We start from the raw sequence: 20122 nt of genomic DNA, 5'->3' as shown, positions 1-20122 counted from the left end.
GGGGAGACCTTATTGCTCCCTACAGCTGCCTGAAAGAAGGCTGTAGGCAGGTGGGTGTTGGTCTCTTCTCCCAAGTAACAAGTGATAGGACAAGAGGAAACTGCTTCAAGTTGCACCAGGGGAGGTTTAGATTGGATATGAGGAAAACATTCTTCACTGAAAGGCTGTTGAACCATTGGAAGAGGGTGGTTGGGGAGGTGGTTGAGTCACCCTCCCTGGAGGTATTTAAAAGACGTGTAGACATGGTGCTTAGGGAAATGGTTTAGTGGTGGACTTGGCAGTGTTAGGTTTATGGTTGGACTTGATGATTTTAAGGGTCTTTTCCAACTTAAATGATTCTACAGTTACATGACCTCTCTTGAGCAGCTTCCGTCTAATGGATCATTTGAGTTTTGTGAAGTGATGTGATCTCTCACACTTTTGTCTTCAGATTTGTTTGGTTCCTGAACTGCATTTTCATTTCCTATCCCTAAGCCACCATTCACCAGCAGGCAGCAGAACATCCAAGTTTTCTGTTTCAGTGAAGACATCCAGAGAAAACTGGATGATAACTGATAACTGTGAGATACTTGGATATGCTGGTTTTCCTTTGTTTCTTAATAGTGTGATCTTCTAATATCCATTACAGGTGAACTGAAGGAAATTAAACAGGACATCTCAAGTCTCCGGTATGAACTCCTTGAGGAAAAATCTCAAAATTCTGAAGATCTGGCAGAACTTATAAGGAAACTTGGTGAAAAACTGTCAATTGACTCTAAGGAAGAAGAAAGCAAGAGATAACCTAAATGTTTTAAGAAATGCAACGGAACGTTAACAATTCACTTAAAGCCATATTTCTGTTTTTCTCAAATCTAGCTCATATTTCTAGAACAGATTTGGAAATTAAATCATTCCAATTCTTTACTGAAAAACCACAGTTGCAAATCCTCTAGGTTTACAGTAGGGAGGAGATACCACTCAAGTAAAGGTATTTGTTCTTTACCTGCTGAAGAAGATTGAATTTGAGGTAATTTTAATATTCAATTTACCTCTTCTAGCATTCCAGTGGAACCTTGGTAAGCCCAGTCATGAAAGGTTAAATGCATAAATCTAAACTTTTCCTACATTAACTGGTTATTTTTGCAAATTTCCTTTTGTAGACATTCTTAGGTACATTTTAGTGAAGCAAAAGAGAGGAATTTCAGGCTGTTACATATTTGTATCAAAACTTACTGAATTTTTCAAGCATTCTGAACTAGCAAAAAAAGCCTCTAACTGCCTTTGTAAAAAAATGTGCATGATATTAAAGTGATTTATTTGAATATTTCCTTGAAGAGGTAAATACCAGAATACTCACAGCACTGTGTTATACTTTTCCCTACTTATCCTTGTTATCACTGGACTATCCTGAAAGATACTTAAGTTCCAAGGGGAGTTGGTACATTAAGAAAGAAGTATTTTTCACCAAGTTTATTGAAAAGCTATTGCTGAGGCCTGAAAAAAAACCCTTCTTTAATCCAAAATAATTAAACCTTGAAGTTCTAATTGCTTTGAGAACTCCCAAGTTTTACAGCTTTTATGTCTTGAACCAACACTCCTAAAGTGTGGGGTGAATGTTTGAATGTAGAGCTGGTAACATGTTTATTTAAAATGGAAGATACTAAAATGTTAGGTGCAAACCCTCTCTCTGGATTCTGGGAACATCATGCATCAGGCACCATTTTCCCTGTGTTTAAACTTGTTTAAATGATTGAATTTTGTTCAGATCTATCCTTTGCAAACAAATCCATGTTGTTCCAAAAATTCATGAAATCTCATATTCTATGGATTCGCATCCCTTGTCCTTTTTTCCACTGGAGAAAGCTCAGCTCTTGTGCTGTATTCCCTAGGACTCCTTCAATGAAGGATCTTCACTCCATGTCATCAACAGAAGCCTGTAACGCTTCCACCCTGCCCACTGCAATACTTCTACGTCTCCTTCTGTTAAACTGGACAAGAGGTAGCCCATGCCACATCTGGCTGATAGTTGTGTGGCTGGCCAGCTAGTATGTCCATGCAGGACAGCCAGCTGGTTTCTGTCTCTCCAGATAGATACAGGCTAAATTCCATCTAATTGTTCCCTCAGTTAATACAGTAATTTGAGTTTCTCTCTTCTGACAATCACCAATTCTGGGACTGTTAGAAGCATATATTACATTGGGGATCTCTGCTCCTCTTTAAGCTTGGTTGAAATTAGTGAAAGGGCTATGAAAAATTGTAACGGGAACATCAAGATGTATAACACCTGTAAAGCCTTTCATACAGAAAAAAGGCTGAAAATGGCTTGTCAGTAATCGCTATTAAATTGGCTTTGTGAAATTTATTTATTGTGGAATGTATCAGAATGTTTATGCCTCTCCCTTTCAGGCTGGAAGTTCTTTTTTAATGGGTTTGGGTTAGTTTCTAGCCAAATTTACTGATAGTCCCCTTTTAAAAAATTGTTAGTGAAGTCACTATGTCTTTTCAGGGAAAAAAAGAGTGTATCAAACCAGGTTTTGAAATCACATGAGGACAGGTGGAGGTGAGGGGCTGTGTCCTGCCTGGAGAGGCACGGAAGTTGCTGTGGAGGTCAGCCTGCCCTTTGGGGTGTTTGTCATGGTCTGGGGGACCTGCTTAGCCTTCTGCTTGGCCCATGAGTTTAGCCACAAATGGATCGTGTGGGACGATCTGTGTCCTGTGGGCCTCAGGTGAAACGAACTTGAGGTTTAGAAATTTTAAGGCTCCTTCCTCTGAAGGAGAAGGAAAGTGAGGTTTCCAAAGGCAGTGGAGCAGTTTGTATTAAACGTCCAGTGTGCTGGCCTGAAAAACGATGAGGTATGGAATAGCCAGTTTCAAAACTGGCCTGTGATGATGAAAAAGCATTACCTCATAACCTGCAGTATTTCCTGCGGTAATCAGCAGGGGCTACTGCAGACTCTAAGATGACCTGACCTACTGGTCTTTGGCAGAAACGCTCTGGCTTCTGTGTCAGCTGTTGCGTGGAAACCGAAGGCAAGCCGGGGCTGTCTCAGGCTGGAAGGCAGCATGCCACTGCCTTCACTGCCTTTCGTCTTCTGGACATTCCTGCCTATATCCCTGGGCCAGGGTGGGACACTGATTTTGGGTTCCTGCTTGAGTATTTTTGGCCTGGTTTTCTGAAGCAGTGAGCACTTAGTGCAGCTCCACTGAATGACCCTGTTCGAGGCCATACTACTCGAAGCAGGTCTTCCACCTTTGACAAGCTCTTCAGAAAATTTGTTGGTCAGAACCTGAGGTAACAAGGACAGTCAAAGTTCACTTTCAGTAATCTGATGTCTTTATTTTTGGTCATTGCAATGTACAAGTTGCATCTGCAGTCTAGTGCTAGATGATGGTAAAACCTTCGATCTCCGTAAAGCCAATGTAAGGAAATACATAAACACAGTTTAAGATCCAGGCACTTTTAAAGTCAAGTTTTTTATTACAGAGGTAAAATGTACACTGTGAATTTGTTTAAGCCCAAATTTTGACTTACCTTAATACTAAAAGATCATAATGTATATATTGTATTTCATGAAGAAAATACATATGGATTTTTTTAATTCAATGAAGATATTTTATATGTAGTTATTACTTATGGAACAATTTGTTAAATATATTTGAAGAGGTCTATTGCCAAATGTAGTGTGATAAGCAATGTAGTATTTAAAATGAGCACAATACCAAATATATTATTCTGATAAAAAAATTAAATATACCAGACTCAAAATACTGTTGTGATGCATTGTATGAACACATTGGTCCTTCACTATGAACCTTTGGCTGCTTTTCCTTGGAAGTCAGCACCAAGACAAATAAGGCAAAATACTCTAATTTGCTAGCAATACTAGAACAAAAAAAGTTTCATGGAAGGAGTAAAATTCTTCTCATACTTGATTAGGCTCAAGGTCATGTATTTTGTCTGCTCTGACTAACTGTGACTGATGCTAGATGTTTTGGATCACCTGTAGTAGGTAACAGATAATTTGCATCCTACATAGTTCTCCTGGTTTCTAGTAAGACAAGACTGAAATAACTTTGAGGAGGAAGTGTTTCCAGATTTTTTGTGAATCGTTAGGATAACAAGATAATTTTGCTACCTACTTACTTGTTTCTTTAAATCTTGTTAATTTTTTGAGCTCAGCAATTCAGTTTCCACAGCAGCAGCTTCCACATCTAAATCAGATCTACTATGAAGTATTGACTTTATAATTTTTTCCCTGAATGTTTCTTAGGCTTGAATAATGAGACATGATGAGTAGAAGCTGTCATCTCTTAGACATTCATTCTTATTTCTGTTCATACAAGAATATTTCACTAAAAGATATGAGAGCTTGAAGAAATTCTGAATAGAAGAAAATGCAGTAAGAAAACCCCCAAAATCAACAAAGCTTTGCTCAAGGGTTTCTCCAGTATTCTGGATGAAACTGAATCATGCCCAACTATTGGGGAAAAGCCTTATACATCATGGAGGACAGCAGATACTAGAAAGTGCAGTGCAAGTTTAAGGTACTCAAGATTTAAAGTAACAGGTCCTGAGTAGGAGCTACAGGGTTTCGCGTATAGATGCAGACATTCCAGGTTAAAATCGGCTCTATTTCACCCTATTTGAAAGCACTATCGGGCCAGGCCAATGAATCCTACTGGTTTTAGAAGGGGGATCCACAAGCTCCTCCGATCTTAGGTGCCACCTGTGAAGACATCTGCATCTGAGCTCACCTAGGCTTTCTTTATATTCACAGATAGAAAAGGTCAAAGGCATGATTTTTTTTCATCTTAAAGTAGAAAAGTATCCCAGGTGAGTCCTGTAGTGGAAGTGACCATTTCTCTCCAATTACTGTAAAGAAGCCATTGTAGCTGTTAGCAATGTTTGTAATAACGTGGGAGAAGTCCCAGCTTGGCAGAAATGAGCACTGCAGTACACTGCAGAGCCCTGAGCCATCACAAACGCTCATTTGCTTGGAAGTGCATGAACAGTTGAGGTCAGTCATTGAGAGGGGCAGGATCTAGCCTCCCTCCAAAAGAATCCAGCCCATCCCCCAGGGATGATGGGTGAGTCTGATGATTCTTTACTTTGCAGCAAAGCGTCTTTTCCTTCTTCAGTAGTGTAACTGTGGGTAGGCATAAATGAAAATACTAACTGCATCTACCCCAGACATGACAAAAACCATAACTTACTGTACACATGGCAACTAAATTCTTGCCAGGAGCTATATGATAAAGAGAGCTTCATATCCCATGTTTTAGCACATTGTGTTGAGCATATATTTTCAATATTATGTCTTTAATTGTACAATATACTGTTTGATCTTGGCAGTACTTCAGCTATAGCAGCTGTATCATGTAATTTACTAAGAACATGTTCTCATGATTGCAGTGTCCCAGAATGCAGTTTAGTCCAACGAGATCTTGCATTTGCCTCCTAAGAGATTTCCCTCAAGCTTGAAATTTGTAGCTGAACATTATAATTAATACATTATAGACCACATAATGTTCAACTGTACTCATTTGCAGAACAGTAGAAATCGTCCTTGTGTTGCAAATTGCTCATTTTTCATGTAAATATTTAACACTTTTTTTAATTTGTTAGAAAAGGCCTGGTGTGAGTAATATTTCTAAGCACTTATGTTCCTGCTTAAATTTTAATTTGGCCTGTGGAAAATAGAACTCATAAATTAAAAAGTTTGTGTTTGGAAAAATACTTGTACTTCAGGAGCTCATATCAAAGAGAAGTTGGGTGAGCCTAGAGGAGTGTACCTTAAACTCCATGCACTTAGGCAGCCAGGGAATCCCATACAATACACTGCTCCTCCCTGGTGTATATGACCTTAGGTAGCTCAAAATATTTCATTTGTTCCCTTGTTTCCATTGTTGCAAAACCCAAGTCTCCTATTCCTCTTTCTGTTCTTGTTACCACCCTTAATGTGACAGTGCAGTAGGGATCACAAGATATGATCTTCCAGTGCTTTCTGCGTCCAAGCAACTATTTTAGTAGCATCTGGTTTTCTTCTAACCTTTTCAATATTCTGTGATTCAACTCCTTGACATTTACTCTTTGCTCCTTTAATTGAGACCTCCAATCAAAGTAACTGAAAAAGATCATACTGTATAGTATGCAAAGTACAGTTCAACAGGTGAAACATTATCAATATTAATAACAGCATTTTTATGCACTTTTATGTATAGATACTTTTATATCACTTTGATATTTCATTGTGCTTTATAAACAACAGGGAGTATATTCTGCTAGGTTTGCACAGTCTGTCAAAACAAGCATAGGAAATATGACAAACAGTCCAAAAAACTTTTGATTGTAGGCTAAACCTACTCAGTCTCAGCTAGTGAATGGATTTCCACAAACAAGTTTATTTTTCCACAGGCTTTGTAAAGCTAGTTAACTCTCTGTTCCTCAGCTTCTTCCTTTATGCCAGGGAAGGATGATACTAACTGATATTAACATGTTTGAGTAAGTAGTCTGAGGAATTTATAGAAAAGAAAACTTTCTTGAAGGGAGTATTTCCTTGCTTCCAGAAAAAAACAAAACCAAAACTATACTGGAACTCCAATGGTGTAATCCACTTCAATAGAGAAAAACCATAGGATTTCATGAGTTTAATGTCTTCACAGCAAAAGGTGTTGCTATGGGATTGTTCTTGAGAACTGCAGTTCTAAAAATTCCAGTTAGGACACTTACTGAGCCTGTCCTGTCTGTAGCCCAATTACTCAGTCCCCATCTCTTCAGTTTACCAAACTGAGGTGCTGCAGCTGGTTCACAACGTATATCACTTCTGAATGAACAAAAATCACTGACACAGTAAATTGTTTAAAAAACCATATATCATGAGCAAGTCTTTCTGGTGAGCAGAAAATAAAGTACAATACCATGTTGCTATCAAATCGTGTTGGTAGTAAAAGATTTAAGACTACATTGGGTGGCTGTGCTAGAGCATGTATCCTGAGATGGTAGTTGTGTTTTTCAAAAGAAAATGTTCCTCCTAGAAATGACCTTGTGCTCAAATTTGTCAGCATCATTTAAGAATGCTGTGAGTTTCTTCCCTCTGAAGCAGACCTTACACTTTGCTTTGCACTTTGAGGAAACTAAACTGCCTGATACAGCCACATCCCTTCAGCAGAGACTTCTCTCTGACTACAGCAGGCTGTTGACTGTACCATCAAGAGTGTTAAAACCCAGCCCTGGCTCGACCAAGGAAGATTTCTCAGTATCAGACTGGGAGGAAATAAAGTCAAAATCACTCCCAAAGAGCCTATGGTTCTTTTACTGTCTGAAGTTTGCCTGTAACCACCCATGAATGTTCCACATGTCTGGTGATTCTGTCTCTTCTGGTTTAGGTGTCCACAACACCGATAACTCAGCAAGCCATCTAGGCTCCTCTTCTAGTCTCTGAAAATCCATGGAAAATTCTAGGGTACGTTTTTAGATTCCATGAAAACATGCTTTCAAAACATCTCTTTCTCTCCACTGCTCAGGTAAGTCCCACCCACTGCCACAAAACCCTATCTGTGGATGTCTGTGTGAAAACCAGCACAGGTCGCCAGCACTTTCTGCTTCAGGGCCTTCATCCAGCGCAGACATGTATTGCCTGATTGGTGCTTCAGGGCTAAATCTTGGCTTAAAGTGGAGGCACAGCCTTGGCCCAGTCTATTTGTCGTTCAAGATCTTGAAGAAAATATGAATCCTTTATTGGTTCACCAGTGAGGTCTGGGTGGAAGAAGTGAGCTAACAAGAACTTCTGCCAGTTGACATAAAAATATGCTGAGTGCTTTTCTGTGCAGATACTTTCACAGCTTCAAACAATCCACTTTAGGAAGAGTGGGATTTTAGGTAATTTATTTGTGTCTGTTACAGATTAATCCCTATTATGCTTGGCTTTACACTAGAAAATCCAACAGTTCCAATTAATCTAGTAGCTGATCATTCAACCTCAAATTATTCAATTGTTGCATTAAACAAGCACCGAGATGTTTTTATTTCATGCAGGTAAATTTTCTAGTCACCAGCCAAAACTTAATATGACAGAGATGGTGTAGGGGATAGGAAGGGTGTTGATGATCACAGTGAGATATCCCCACCTCCCTGCCCCAGCAGTATCTAATAGGGTATGCATGTCATGGTCCTTGTGAGTTTTCTCAGGAGCTCAATAGGAGAGAGTACAGTTACACGTAATTTAAAATAATAAGTATTCTTTTTAATAGATGCTCCTGTTTTCAGGCTTGCTTGAAATTACTTCAAATACATGAATGTATTTGGATTTATTTTGTACAGAGGACTGTACCCAAGCCCCAGGACTGCAGTCAGAGTACTGCCGTAGCTCTGGATCAAATAATTCCAGATCTTCCCTTACTTAAACAAAAGACTTGAAGAATTTTGAAGCAGTCTTGGTCACTACATGCCTTTTCAGTAAACTGTTTCTGTTAAACTCACCCCTTCAGTTATTCTAACACTTCTTTTGGAAAGTAAATTATTAAGCTTACCCATTTATTTTTAGGTTTATTGGTTTACATACTTGGTTTGGGCAGGAATTCTGCTCTGATTGAAATAAATGTATTTCAAGCCATCATTTTCAATGTCTATACATTTTACAGTGTTGTCATAGTGTAGTCAGCAGCTGCTCGCCAACAGTTTGTCATCCTAAGCTGCTTCCATGCACAATAAATATCATCGGTTTGTGCAGTGGCAGGTAAAGCCCTTTGTGTACCCACAGACCACAGGATGCATGCCAGAAGACGGCAGATGGTGGTAGATACCCATCTTATTTAACAGGCTATAGCAAAGACAGCCTGGACTTTCTGGCAAGTAAATTATGTTTGGATTCGCAGGGCACGTTGTAGCAGAGCTGCTGCTCCTAAACTTTGCAGAGGCTGAGTAAAATTAATCCATCCCAGTGACCTCAGTGGCATTATACAGAGTGAATATGCCTCCCTGTTTACCCAGACAATTTAAATTGACTTTATAATTTGACTGAAAATTATCTACACACATGTTGTTCTGTGCAACACAAACCTGTAGTTGTTTGTCCAAAGTAAATTCAGTTTAATAGCAAAGGTGAAAACAACCTGGAGAAACTAGTCTTCAAATGCAATCTCAGGTGGTTCTCAGTTCAGGTGACTTGGTGGGTAAGAGGAAACTGGAGGGAAGAGTTGTGGTGGGGTTTGAGTTACAATGAAGTTCCTCCCCACAGGGCTGTGGGTACGCTCCCAGAGCCCAGCAAGAACCATTCTGGTATCTCTAATGAGAAAGTTCAGTAACAATTATAAATTTCTAGTACCAAAAATTGCAAAGCAAAACCTAAGGATAGTTCCAATATAACTGGTATAGTAGTGACTGTCTGGAAGACAGCTTCTAACAACTTCTGAGGTGTATGGTCCACCAGATGTCTCAGGAGAGTTAGATGCATAATTCCGTCTTTACCAAAAACCATATGGTAGTGGGTATCCAGGACAACAGGCAAAGAAACCATTGACACTCATCATCAACTTTGCTGAGTTGCAACAATACTTTTTTGTAGTGCTATCCAAAATAAATACAATTATTGTCTGGATCAAAGGAGTGTTTGACGTAGCCTAGAAGCATATCACATTTTCTCCAGTTTATGAGAATTACGTTCCCTCTTGTTATGCTAACACTGTCTACATGAGTCCCACTAAATCCGATCTTCTGCTCAGTTCATCCCTGTAAATGTCTTAACAGGGTGTGCAAATACATGAAGTATCATTCTCTTTCCAGTAAATAAAATATATTAACAATTTTATTTCCCACCTCTATTTCCATGTTCCTTCATCTACTTTTTTCCTAAATAACAAGAAGCTTGAAAACAAGAATTTCCTACAGCAGTGCCTTGGCCCTGCCTACATAAGCTCATTATACCATGGCCGGAGGTTTGAATTAACAAGTAGTTAGGAAATAGATGTATTGATTCAGTAACGGTTATAAATATAACCTAGTTACCTTTGTGTATTACATTTATCAAGGTCATGACTAATCGCATTACGTGCATCAGCTTTCCAGAAGTCTAACTATTACAAAAGGAGGGGAAAAACAAAAATAAAAAAACAGTTGTCTGAGCAAACTCAGTTCTAGAAACCAGAACCCCTTTCCTCATTATTATTTCTTGCTGTTTAAGGTGTAAAAGGATTTGAGTATTACAAACAGGCCCTTAAAAGCCCAGTTACTGCTGGGATAAGTTATCCTTAGTGCTACAAGTGGCCATAAGTAACTGTACTACAGATACATCCCCTTCAGCAGGTTTCAACCCTATAAAATTCAAACCTTATAGCCCAGTTCATATTTTACCTGCACCTTCAGGCTGTAGCAGCAGGTGAATGTAATGGATGTCCTGGCTGGGCATCGGTGTAAATAAAACACATCAGCCCCTGATGGTGTGGTGGCTCTCTCTCTATTCCTACAATAATTTCTATTTTCCTGGGAGTGTGCATGTAACCTGTCTGCCAACATGCACACAAGCCTTAATGCGAGCTAAAACCTGCTTCCCATTTAGATTATTCAGACGAAGGTGTTTGTTAAGAAAAATCCAAGTGTGGAGGCTGAGTCCGCATATATCTTCAAGGTAGGTTCAAGACTATTCAAGAGTATCCTAACTAAAGTGTATATGGACCTGACATAGGGATATGATGTTCATCTGGCCTGAGGTCACTGTTGCAATGCCCATAGTGCCATCATTCGACTCCATATGGCTCGCTTGGGACAGATAAATTTGCCTAAAATCCTATAAATTAGGTACAATAAGGCCTCCTCTGTTATGCAGGTGCAAGAACTACAGCTGTCTAAGGGCAGCAACAGAGCGTATCAGCGCACATGCTTTGGGTGAAACGGATCTATGGCACCACTTTTCTACCTAGGATTAAAAAAAATTGGGAAAACGCCGTGTGACTAGAGCTAGTGCCTCCAGGAGGTCTCTCAGGCACAAGGTGATGGACTGACCAAACCAGAGAAAAGCACCAGCACAGACATCACCTTTAACAAATGTTCTAAACAGTCTGTGTAGAACTGTTTATATTCATTTGCAGTGTATTGTTTTGGGTATGACTTTTTAAACAAAAAGCAACGTATGGCACTGTTGCTGCTTCCTAATTAAAAAACAAACCTGTTATTTGAGGTTCAGGCAAACTGAAGTACAAACTAGACCAAAACTCTGAACCTGTATCGATGTGGCAAAGCTTTAAGGATGAAAGTAAGAAAAAGTTCAGTGAATTCAAGACCTGCGATTTTAAAGGCACGTGCGAGAGCACAACCCACCACGCTGGGGCAGTAACTCCCTGGTTTTGCTTAAGGAGCAGGTGATGGACTGACTGCACAGTGCTTCCAAACCTGCCATCTCACAGCACCGAGCAGCGCTGGGAAGACGTGCTCACAGCGACACAAACAGACACGCTTTGTTTTATACATACTGACGTATGTTCATATAAATTTACACACGTTGCATACACACTTGTATATATGTATGTGTATACACCATATATATGTATACATTATACATACACACACACATACACCTAACTTTCTTATTTGATTTTCACAGTGCCTTGGGTGTTCCCATACGACATTTCCTATAAAGCAAACTGTAAAGTGAAACTATGACTGTAGAAAAACCACCCAAAGGCTACAGCAAATGCTGTGGAAAATGTTTCAGACTTAGAATTACGCACCTCAATGACACGAGGAGAATAAGGGGCAATGGACGTAAGGTGCAAGAGGGTAAATCTGCATTAGATATTAGGAAATGTATTTTCCCGCTGGACATGCTCAAACACTGACACAGGCTGCTCACAGAAGTTGTGCTGTGTTAATCTTTGGAGATTTTTAAAAACTGGACTGAATGAAGCCTTGAGACGTCTCAGCAGGGGTTGGATCTACTTTGACCAAGAGGCTGGTCCAGATGATCTATTCAGCTTCCTTTCAAACTAAATTATTCTGTTATTCTATATCTCTCTGATTATATTATGGATACCTTTATAGGCATTTACAAGCCTCAGTGATTAAAAGTGTTATCTGTATTTATCCAAAGCAACTATCTGGGGTCCTGGACCAGCCACGTTTCTGAAGCCTCTGGTTTGTGTTCCAGTAATTGAAGGGATGTAAGAAATCTTCTCAGATTTCAACATTTTGCTTTTCCCTTGGTGAGTCTGGGAAATTTATTAATTGTTATGCGTGGCTTCTAGATCTATGATTAATCACTTCCCTCTCATCTAAACACAGCAGTTTTCCAGTATTTGTTTATTTTGTTTTCCCAGCCAAGGAAAACAACCAAGGAAAAAGCAGCCAAGCAAAAGCCACAAGCAGACAAATCAATACAGGCAAACAAAAATGCACTCATTCTTACGTGGGAAGGCTGGAGTCTGCAAAATGTATCATTTTCATGTAGCAAAAAAAAATAATTTTCTAATCTGATGCAACAGAGTTGAAAAAAATGCCTAGAAAATTGTCTTAATTCTTTGGAAAGATACTGTATCAATTCTATGTAGGAACATCGAAATGAAGCTCTATAAAAGAAGTTACACCTCAGGTATAACTCAATAGAAATGTTTTAAATCCCTGAACATGGAAATTTTAAGTCTTAAAATACATCTGCTGTCACTCCTAAGGCTAAGACTCCAAGGATGAAATGGGTTGTGCTCTACTTCACTTACTTTCATATCATCCTGTTTCTAGAAACATGACTCCAAAATCTTTTTCTCTGGTTTCCTATCTTGTACTATTTTGTTCAATAAACCCTTAGTCATCAATATTTGATGTTGATTTTGGAATAGCTGGGTGGAGGTGGGTGTCTGTCAGCTTGTTCAGAGTAGGAAAAGTTGAGAGAGAGAGAAGCGGATAATTTATTCCGGATATACAGCATAAAGACAAATGAGTTGGATTTTTTGCATTTTAATTGTCATGGATCAACTTTAATAGGTTACAGGTAAATATGAGATAGGTTTTGATTCCTTCTTTCTTTTGTTCCTGGAGTTTTACTAGATTTATTCAGATTTTGTAAAAAGAAGTTGATTTACTATAAGCTCTATTTTCATTCATTATTTCTTCATGAATGCAAATATTTCCCAGTTCCAACAGCCAGTGTTGCAGCTTTGCACAGGGCTTGTGCTGTATTTTCCTCACTCAAAAAAAAGATGGAGCCAGAGGTTTCTGCAGATGTCCCTGGGTAAATAGCCTCTTTAGACATATATAAGATTTGAAAATAGAGCAGGGAAATTGGCCCAGCAGCCCTGGAGTTCAAAAAGAGCTCAGGGACAAGAGACAGCCCTGGCCTCTGCTCCACACAGGCAGCAGATCTGTGCTGCCCAGATGGGAGAAAGCACAAGTGCCAGGACCAATGCTCCTTCCAGCTCTGCACGTACATGGAGGCTGGTGCTCCTTACCCCTGATTCTCAGCTGCTCTGGCTTTACAGTGATAGAGTATAACCCTCAGCAGCATGGCTTTTTGGCTCTCCTGTGTTAGACCTGTCTACTGGCTCCCGAATGTCTCTCATTTCAGAACTGTCTGAAGGCTGTCTTGCTTTTACCCATAAAAAATGAAACACGCCTGCCACCTGTTCCAGCATCTTGAAGCATCACAGAAAGCCACAGCTTGTGTTCAAGGCACACCTTGAACAGACAATATGATTTTGGGCCAGATATATTTCCTTGGGTCATGCTGCAATTGTGAAAAATGCAGCGCCATCAGGCTGTATTTTTATATTTCTCATCCATGCAATTCCACATCTGCTAATTGACTGCCCATTGTCTTATTTATAAATATGAGATCTCATTTTAATGTTCACTGTCCTTGTGACTTACGTTCATAGGTCTGATATCTAGTTTCTTCTTCTGGGGCTGGCACGACTCCGATCCTGGCAGTGTCATTAGGGTTGAATTACTTCAGTCTCTGGGGTTTATTCTGCAGAAAAGTGATTAGGTGACATGGCCTTGTTCCTACCCACTTCCTTCCCTTGCTCTTGAGCCTTGACAGGCTGAGGCGTGAAGTGAGTGAATTGACCACAAGTTTTCTATGCCTGCTAGAAGCTAAGCTGAAACTGCTAGTTACCTGGAAAAAAACACAGCTATTTATTGCTGTATTACATTTAAACACTAATTTTTTTTCATAAATAATTTTCACTAAAGCCGATACTGCAATTTGCACACTGCAGCTCAGAAAGGAATAGGGACTTTTCAGAGTTTTAGTGATAATTCTTCAACCAAACAGGTGTCCTTTTGGCAAATTTTGTGAGTTAAAATTCCCTAGAAGTTTCGCTGTAGACAAGGTTTGTGAAATTATATGGGATCTAAGGAGGACTTGGAAGAACAGAGTAGGTACATTTCCCTATTTATGGCTGGGAAATGTTCTCGCTTTCACTGGATCTTTGTGGAGGACAGGTAGGCAATGTTGTCTGAAAGGTCTGCACCGCTGCTTTCCAAGTCCTAAGGGAAGAGGGTTGTGTGGAACAAATACATGATAAAGGATGCGTCCTTCCACCAAAAAAATGACCCAACCAGTTTGCCTGATTGAGTTTTGGCAAACCGACTTCTTTAATCTACATCGGATAGATCAAGGCATGAATGTCTCATCGCTGTATGTTCTGCACAACACCAGTGCTCAGTAAGAAAACACTACATCACCCCCCGCACGTACAAACAGCAAGGCTGCAGCCTCTCTTAACCTAGAGACAGATCCGACTTCTGTGTGTTTGGCCCTAGTGCTTTGTGAGGAGCAAAATAAAGGGTGTTAGAAGCCTTTCATTGCCAGGGCAGAAAAGGTATCCTTCTATTTTTAAAGGAAATTGTAAGCTCTGCTTACTTGGAGTTTACCCCAAGGTGTAGTGCTGTTACCAGCTTCTACTGTCTAATATTAGTGCTTATACAGCTGCCTAATTTCTAGCATTAATAAGAACACCTTTTGGATTAGAAATGCATTGGGAAGGGGTCTGTCTGTCCTTACCACCAAACAGGATCCCCAGCAGAGAAATCTATACCTGTGGGAATCCACCCAGTTGCCCCTCCATGGGCTGCTCCCAAGCAGTCCAGGGGTCCACACTGAACTTCCTTGCTCTGGACCTATTTATTGGATATGATGGCAAGAAAATAGTATATTTTCATGAAAAAATAGTATTACTTTCATTAACACTACTTACTGCACTTTTAGTTACAGCTCCTGGAGTTTGACCAGAAAGCATCAAAATGACAAGCGAGGGACTGGAGTGACAACCTGCCAGTGCTCTAGAAGCACTCAGTTTGTTTTTCCTGTGAAAATGGATGAAGTAGGCTGAGATGGGAAAATGAAGATTTCTTTCTCTTTTTCTTCAGAAGAAAACCTTTCCCGCTCCCCCCCTCCCCCGCTTTTGACCAGTGCCATTTCCTATTGCTTCTGTATAGGAAAGATCAAAAACTTTCTTACAAATAAAATTTTAGCTACACAAGATAAAATTCCTTATTGGGAAAAATCCACTTTTTTCCAAACCTCCTTCTTAACCTTCTGAAATTCTTACATTGTTTGTATACTTACGAACTTGCATATGCAACAAATAGACAATATATTGTGAATAGGTAAAGTATCCTATATATAGTGTCTGTATGTACATATCTATACAGCATAATTTATGTACATGTGCATCTATATTTATATATAGAAAATTCATAAAATACATACAATTCTATATAAATAAACATGCTTTCAGACACGCATATACAAACACACATTTTGCATTTAATCAAATGTCTACAGAACTCAAAATATTAGGGCATAACTTGCCTCAGTGGTTATCAATGCCAAACTAGCAGAATTTTCACTTCCTGGTTAATCCACACCCAGGAAAAGAAGGCATTTTCCATTTTCCATATGAACTAAATGAACTATGAATTCAATTTTCTGTGAGTAAAGGGTTTGGCAAAATATATGTGTCTTCTAGACCTGAAATGTCACCAAGACACTTGGCTCACAGGATTCTGGCACTCCTAAACCTGGGCTACCATTGTTGTACAGACTTCATCCATGATCATGTGCTATTAATATAGGTTAAAACTAAAAAACCATAATTCTAACCCTTTTCCCCCCCAATCCATCACTATAAATCACAAATAAAGGGCCAAATTCCAAGAGCAAAATAAATCTCCAGTCAAAATAAATCTTTTTTTATCCTAGTTGGAGATGTTATTAAAACTGACTGGGACCCACAGGATATGAAATGGTTGAAGTTTTCAGAAAAATTGTCGTTGACTTTTAAAAAACAGCCACATCTTCTGTATTTTAGGTACTGAATAGATTACTCTTTGAGCTCACTCTAAAAGAACTGCTAGACATATTGCAACAGAAAAATCAAGTGGGAGCAGGCTTTTCTGGTCTGAAGCACAAATACTCTAATTTCTTAAAATATCTGAAGAATTTTTCCCCCATCAGTTCCCAGTGACATCTGCAGCATCACTTTGCCATGTCCAAAGAAATTCTGTGAGTGACCCAGAAAGTTATCAGCGTCTAGGGAAAAAACATGCAAGGAGTTAACTCTTCCTAGCACAGGGTAAAAAGTATATTTAGGGATTAAACTACCTGCAGTGGGTTTTATGGAAGTGGTTTCAAAACAGAAAAATACCAGAGACAGATGATCTGCTAATACTTGCAATGAAAATAGACTGAGCAGGAGAGACACTTCTGTTCTGAAGCTGTGTTCAGCTGTTCTGAAGGTCTTTCAGATCACCTGGCAAACACATACTATATTCAGTATGTCTTTTGAGCACACAGAATTTAATAAGATAGCAAAGGAAAAATAAAAAAGGCAGAGATGCGCTTGTGATGGCACAGGAAGACACAGAGGAAAGACAGTTGAGTTTGATTCCAGTCTGGCACAGACCTCCCACCTCATGTTAGACCATGTCTACGTTGCAAACCTGTTGGTGCAGCTCAGGTTTAGGGTTTTGCAGTAATCCAGCTAAAATAAACATACATTTGAAGACAGCCAGGTCGCCACAGATGCCAGCATGGACTTGTGCCCTGCACATGTCTGTGGGTGAGTGTTATGGGCCATGCCAGCTACCACAGCTGTTAATCATAGTCCACAGACTAGAGAGGGTGAAACTAAGCCTAGAGCCCCTGCAGGTGTCAATACTGATGTATCTCAAAGCAGCTGCAAATCCCTTGATGCCACATCAGCTTGAGATGAAGTTGCCACTGTGGACCTCCTGCAAGAGTTTGCCTGCTTGCTGGGATGCACTGGCAGGGTTTCACATGGAAAACGGCAGAGACATAATGTTTCTGTGCCTGTTTCTTGTTGGTGTGAGAGAAACGATAGCTTGTTTTTCACTCCCATCTTGTCTCTTATAAATTCTCCAGTGATGGTTTTATTTTGTACTTTCTTATGTCTCTCACAAGTCTATAGGGCTGCAATAACACAAACAACAACCAAAAATCAGGAATAAATAATGAAGTGCAAGAGTGTTACAAGTCAACCATCTGGCCACAAAAGGTTTCTTCAATGTTTTTTCCCTTGTCATTTTGATGCTCCAAGCTGTTTGCTGGAGCTAGGATGAGGGCATCACTGGCAGCTGCACCAGCAATACCTGTCAAGGCCTGATCAAAGATGTTATAAGTCAGAAGGAGGGAGGTTTGTTTTCTCTGTCTGTAATTTGTTTTCTGTTGATATATTTCCTTTGGGCTTTACAGGAGGAGATGTGGGTGTGAGTGTTTAAAGTAAAATGTTGTTTTCCAGTGTTCCAGACCTCCTCTAGGATCTTTACCAGCTCTTGCTTCTCTCTAGGTGAATATGAGCATTACCTTTTTGGTGAAATCTATAAGGACACCCACAAGTTCCTTCAGAGTTCTCTGGGAATGTTACTGGTAAAAACCTTCAAAATCTACTAAAAAACCTGCTCTCAGGGAGTCAGGCTCCCACCCATTTGTTAAGTGCTGTGTTGCTGCCTTAAAATAGTGCATTTGCTGGGAAAAACTTGCAGGTATTTTAAAATATTATCTGTGTTAATAGGTCAACAAAAGCAGCCAGGAGTCAGCCTTTTAAAAACCCAGACTCATAAGTCCACCCCTCATCCTGATACGGGATCAGCTTTATAGATAGTCTCAGTCTGCTCTTAAAACCTCAAATGCTGCTGCCTCCACAGCAACCATAACCCATATACACACTTTACTGTCCCTAAAGGCAGATTCTTCTTTCTCTATTTTTTAATCATCTGAAGTTTTCTTGCTGTATTTTCAGGCCATACCATCCCAGCATAGAGAGTTCCAACAGATTATTCTCTTCCTCTTTGCCACAGATTACTATAGATTTGAGGGCTACTGTGGTTTCAGTCATTTCTCCCACCATGAACACCAATTCTTTTCCCCCCAGATCATGTGGTTTAGACTATTCTCATTTAAGAATTTTTCTTCTGAAACTTTTTATGTCCCATACCAAACATAGCTGTCCAGGTGAGGCCCTGCCAACACAAAACGGAGCTGTAGTATGACTTACTCTTACCAGCTCACCTTCAGTTTATGCTGGTCTTTTTCTTGAGAGCATGTCACAGGTGACTTTCATTTCATTCCTAATCTACTGTAACTCCTGGATCCCATTTTTGGGCAGAATTTCTAGCCTGTTGCTTCCCAGCATGAATCTGTAGATAGATTTAGATTTCTGCTCACATTTTAATTGAATGATATTCAACTTGGGGTTTTCCACAGATCACCTCTCTAATTTGTCCACATGATTTTGCATTTATCCTGCCTTCTAGCAGCTCCACAGTCACTGCCAGCTCTGTCTTGAACTGAATGCTCTGCATTTTTGCAGAGCTGATGCTTTAGGACCTTCAAGAGTCTGGTCAAAGCTATCCCTTGATATAACACCAGTGACTTCAGCTGAGGGCTGCTGTTCCTCACATTGTTCGTGTGCTTGCTGAGTAAAAATCAGGTTTTGTGAGGGCTGGAGCGAGCCACCACTGCTCTGACTGTGTGAAGGAGCATCTGCTGCTGACCACGCTCCTGTTCCAGCATTTGAGATGGGCAAGCTATTTGGTGCAAAGGTAAAAGGACAGAAGCAGTGTGCATGCATTTATATAGTGATTTTGAATGGTGTTGAATGCTGGCAACTACTAATTGGGGTTTCCACAACTTCTACCTGGCTTCAAAGAGACTGTTTCCCTGCCTTTTTTGCTGTATTGGAAATGCAGGCTAGCTCCTGAGGCGATCAGCTGAAGTCCTTGACTGGATGGTGAACCCCTTATCTCATTGACACGTAGTTATTTACACATGGAGTAGCCCCACTAATTTTTTTTGTGACTAATTCACCTTGACTGGAGCAGGGTCCAAACAAAAATTAAAGAGGTTTCACCCTCATCCCCCCATATGTTTCAGTTCTAATTATGTTAGGGATCACTTAAAATAGCAATATATTTTAAAAAAAATAATCACATTTTACCTTCTTCAGGTTCTGTAATAGCAGCCATCCCTTCCCATGCCGCCTAGTTTCCAGGCACTGCTAATAACTGCATTGTTAATTCACAGTGTTCCACATGAGAAGCTTCCTGTTAACTGCATTGTTGTGGGAATGCATCATGGGTTTTTAATTCTTTCAAGGCTGTTCTTTACAAAGAAGCTTCAAGTCATATTTCCAGCAGCACAGTAGAAAAGGAGGGGCAAACATTTATCATCACCCTTCAACTAAGCCTTTCTCATTTGTCAAACTGATCGAGCTCCATCCACTCTCCTGACAGAATTTTTTCATCTATGGGTCTCTTTCTTAGTTCACTGGAAAAGTCCTAAGAGGCTTAATTACTAAAGCAGGATGAAGATGAAGTATCAACCCCAAACTGTTCTCATTGATCCTTGCTCAGCAGCTGCCTGAGCTCACTTTCCATGCAGTTTCTAAAGCAGCCTCATGTTTGGATAGGGGTACTTGCTGCCTAGGTGGAGAGGGGAAAGGTTTATCTCCACCCCACAGCTTCAGCGGTGGACTGCACACAGCCTTCTGTGTTTGCCGCCTTTGGGTGGTGAGGAAGATAGGGGTGCAGAAACAGTGTGGGAGCTGCATGAGCCTTCTTCCAGGCACTATTGGTGATCACAAGAAGGGCTGCTGGAGATTTCCCTAGTCCTGATGTTGCAATTAACTTCATACATTG

The 20122-nt window shown here is 40.0% G+C and overlaps 1 protein-coding gene across 4 annotated transcripts in view; it reads left to right on the top strand.

Moving 5' to 3' along the window:
- TRPC6 (transient receptor potential cation channel subfamily C member 6) overlaps positions 1-16595 on the top strand; it is a 123119-nt gene extending 106524 nt beyond the window's left edge. For all 4 annotated transcript variants that reach the window (XM_080376479.1, XM_080376476.1, XM_080376477.1 and 1 more), the window contains exon 12: positions 629-16595. In XM_080376479.1, the coding sequence (XP_080232605.1) occupies positions 629-780 (152 nt within the window). In that variant the 3' untranslated portion in view covers positions 781-16595. The remainder of the gene's footprint in view (positions 1-628) is intronic.
- The last annotated feature ends 3527 nt before the right edge of the window (positions 16596-20122 follow it).

This window comes from Falco punctatus, assembly GCF_963210335.1.
Source record: "Falco punctatus genome assembly, chromosome: 2".
NCBI classification, from domain to species: Eukaryota; Metazoa; Chordata; class Aves; order Falconiformes; family Falconidae; genus Falco; species Falco punctatus.
This window is presented reverse-complemented; position numbering and strand designations above follow the sequence as displayed.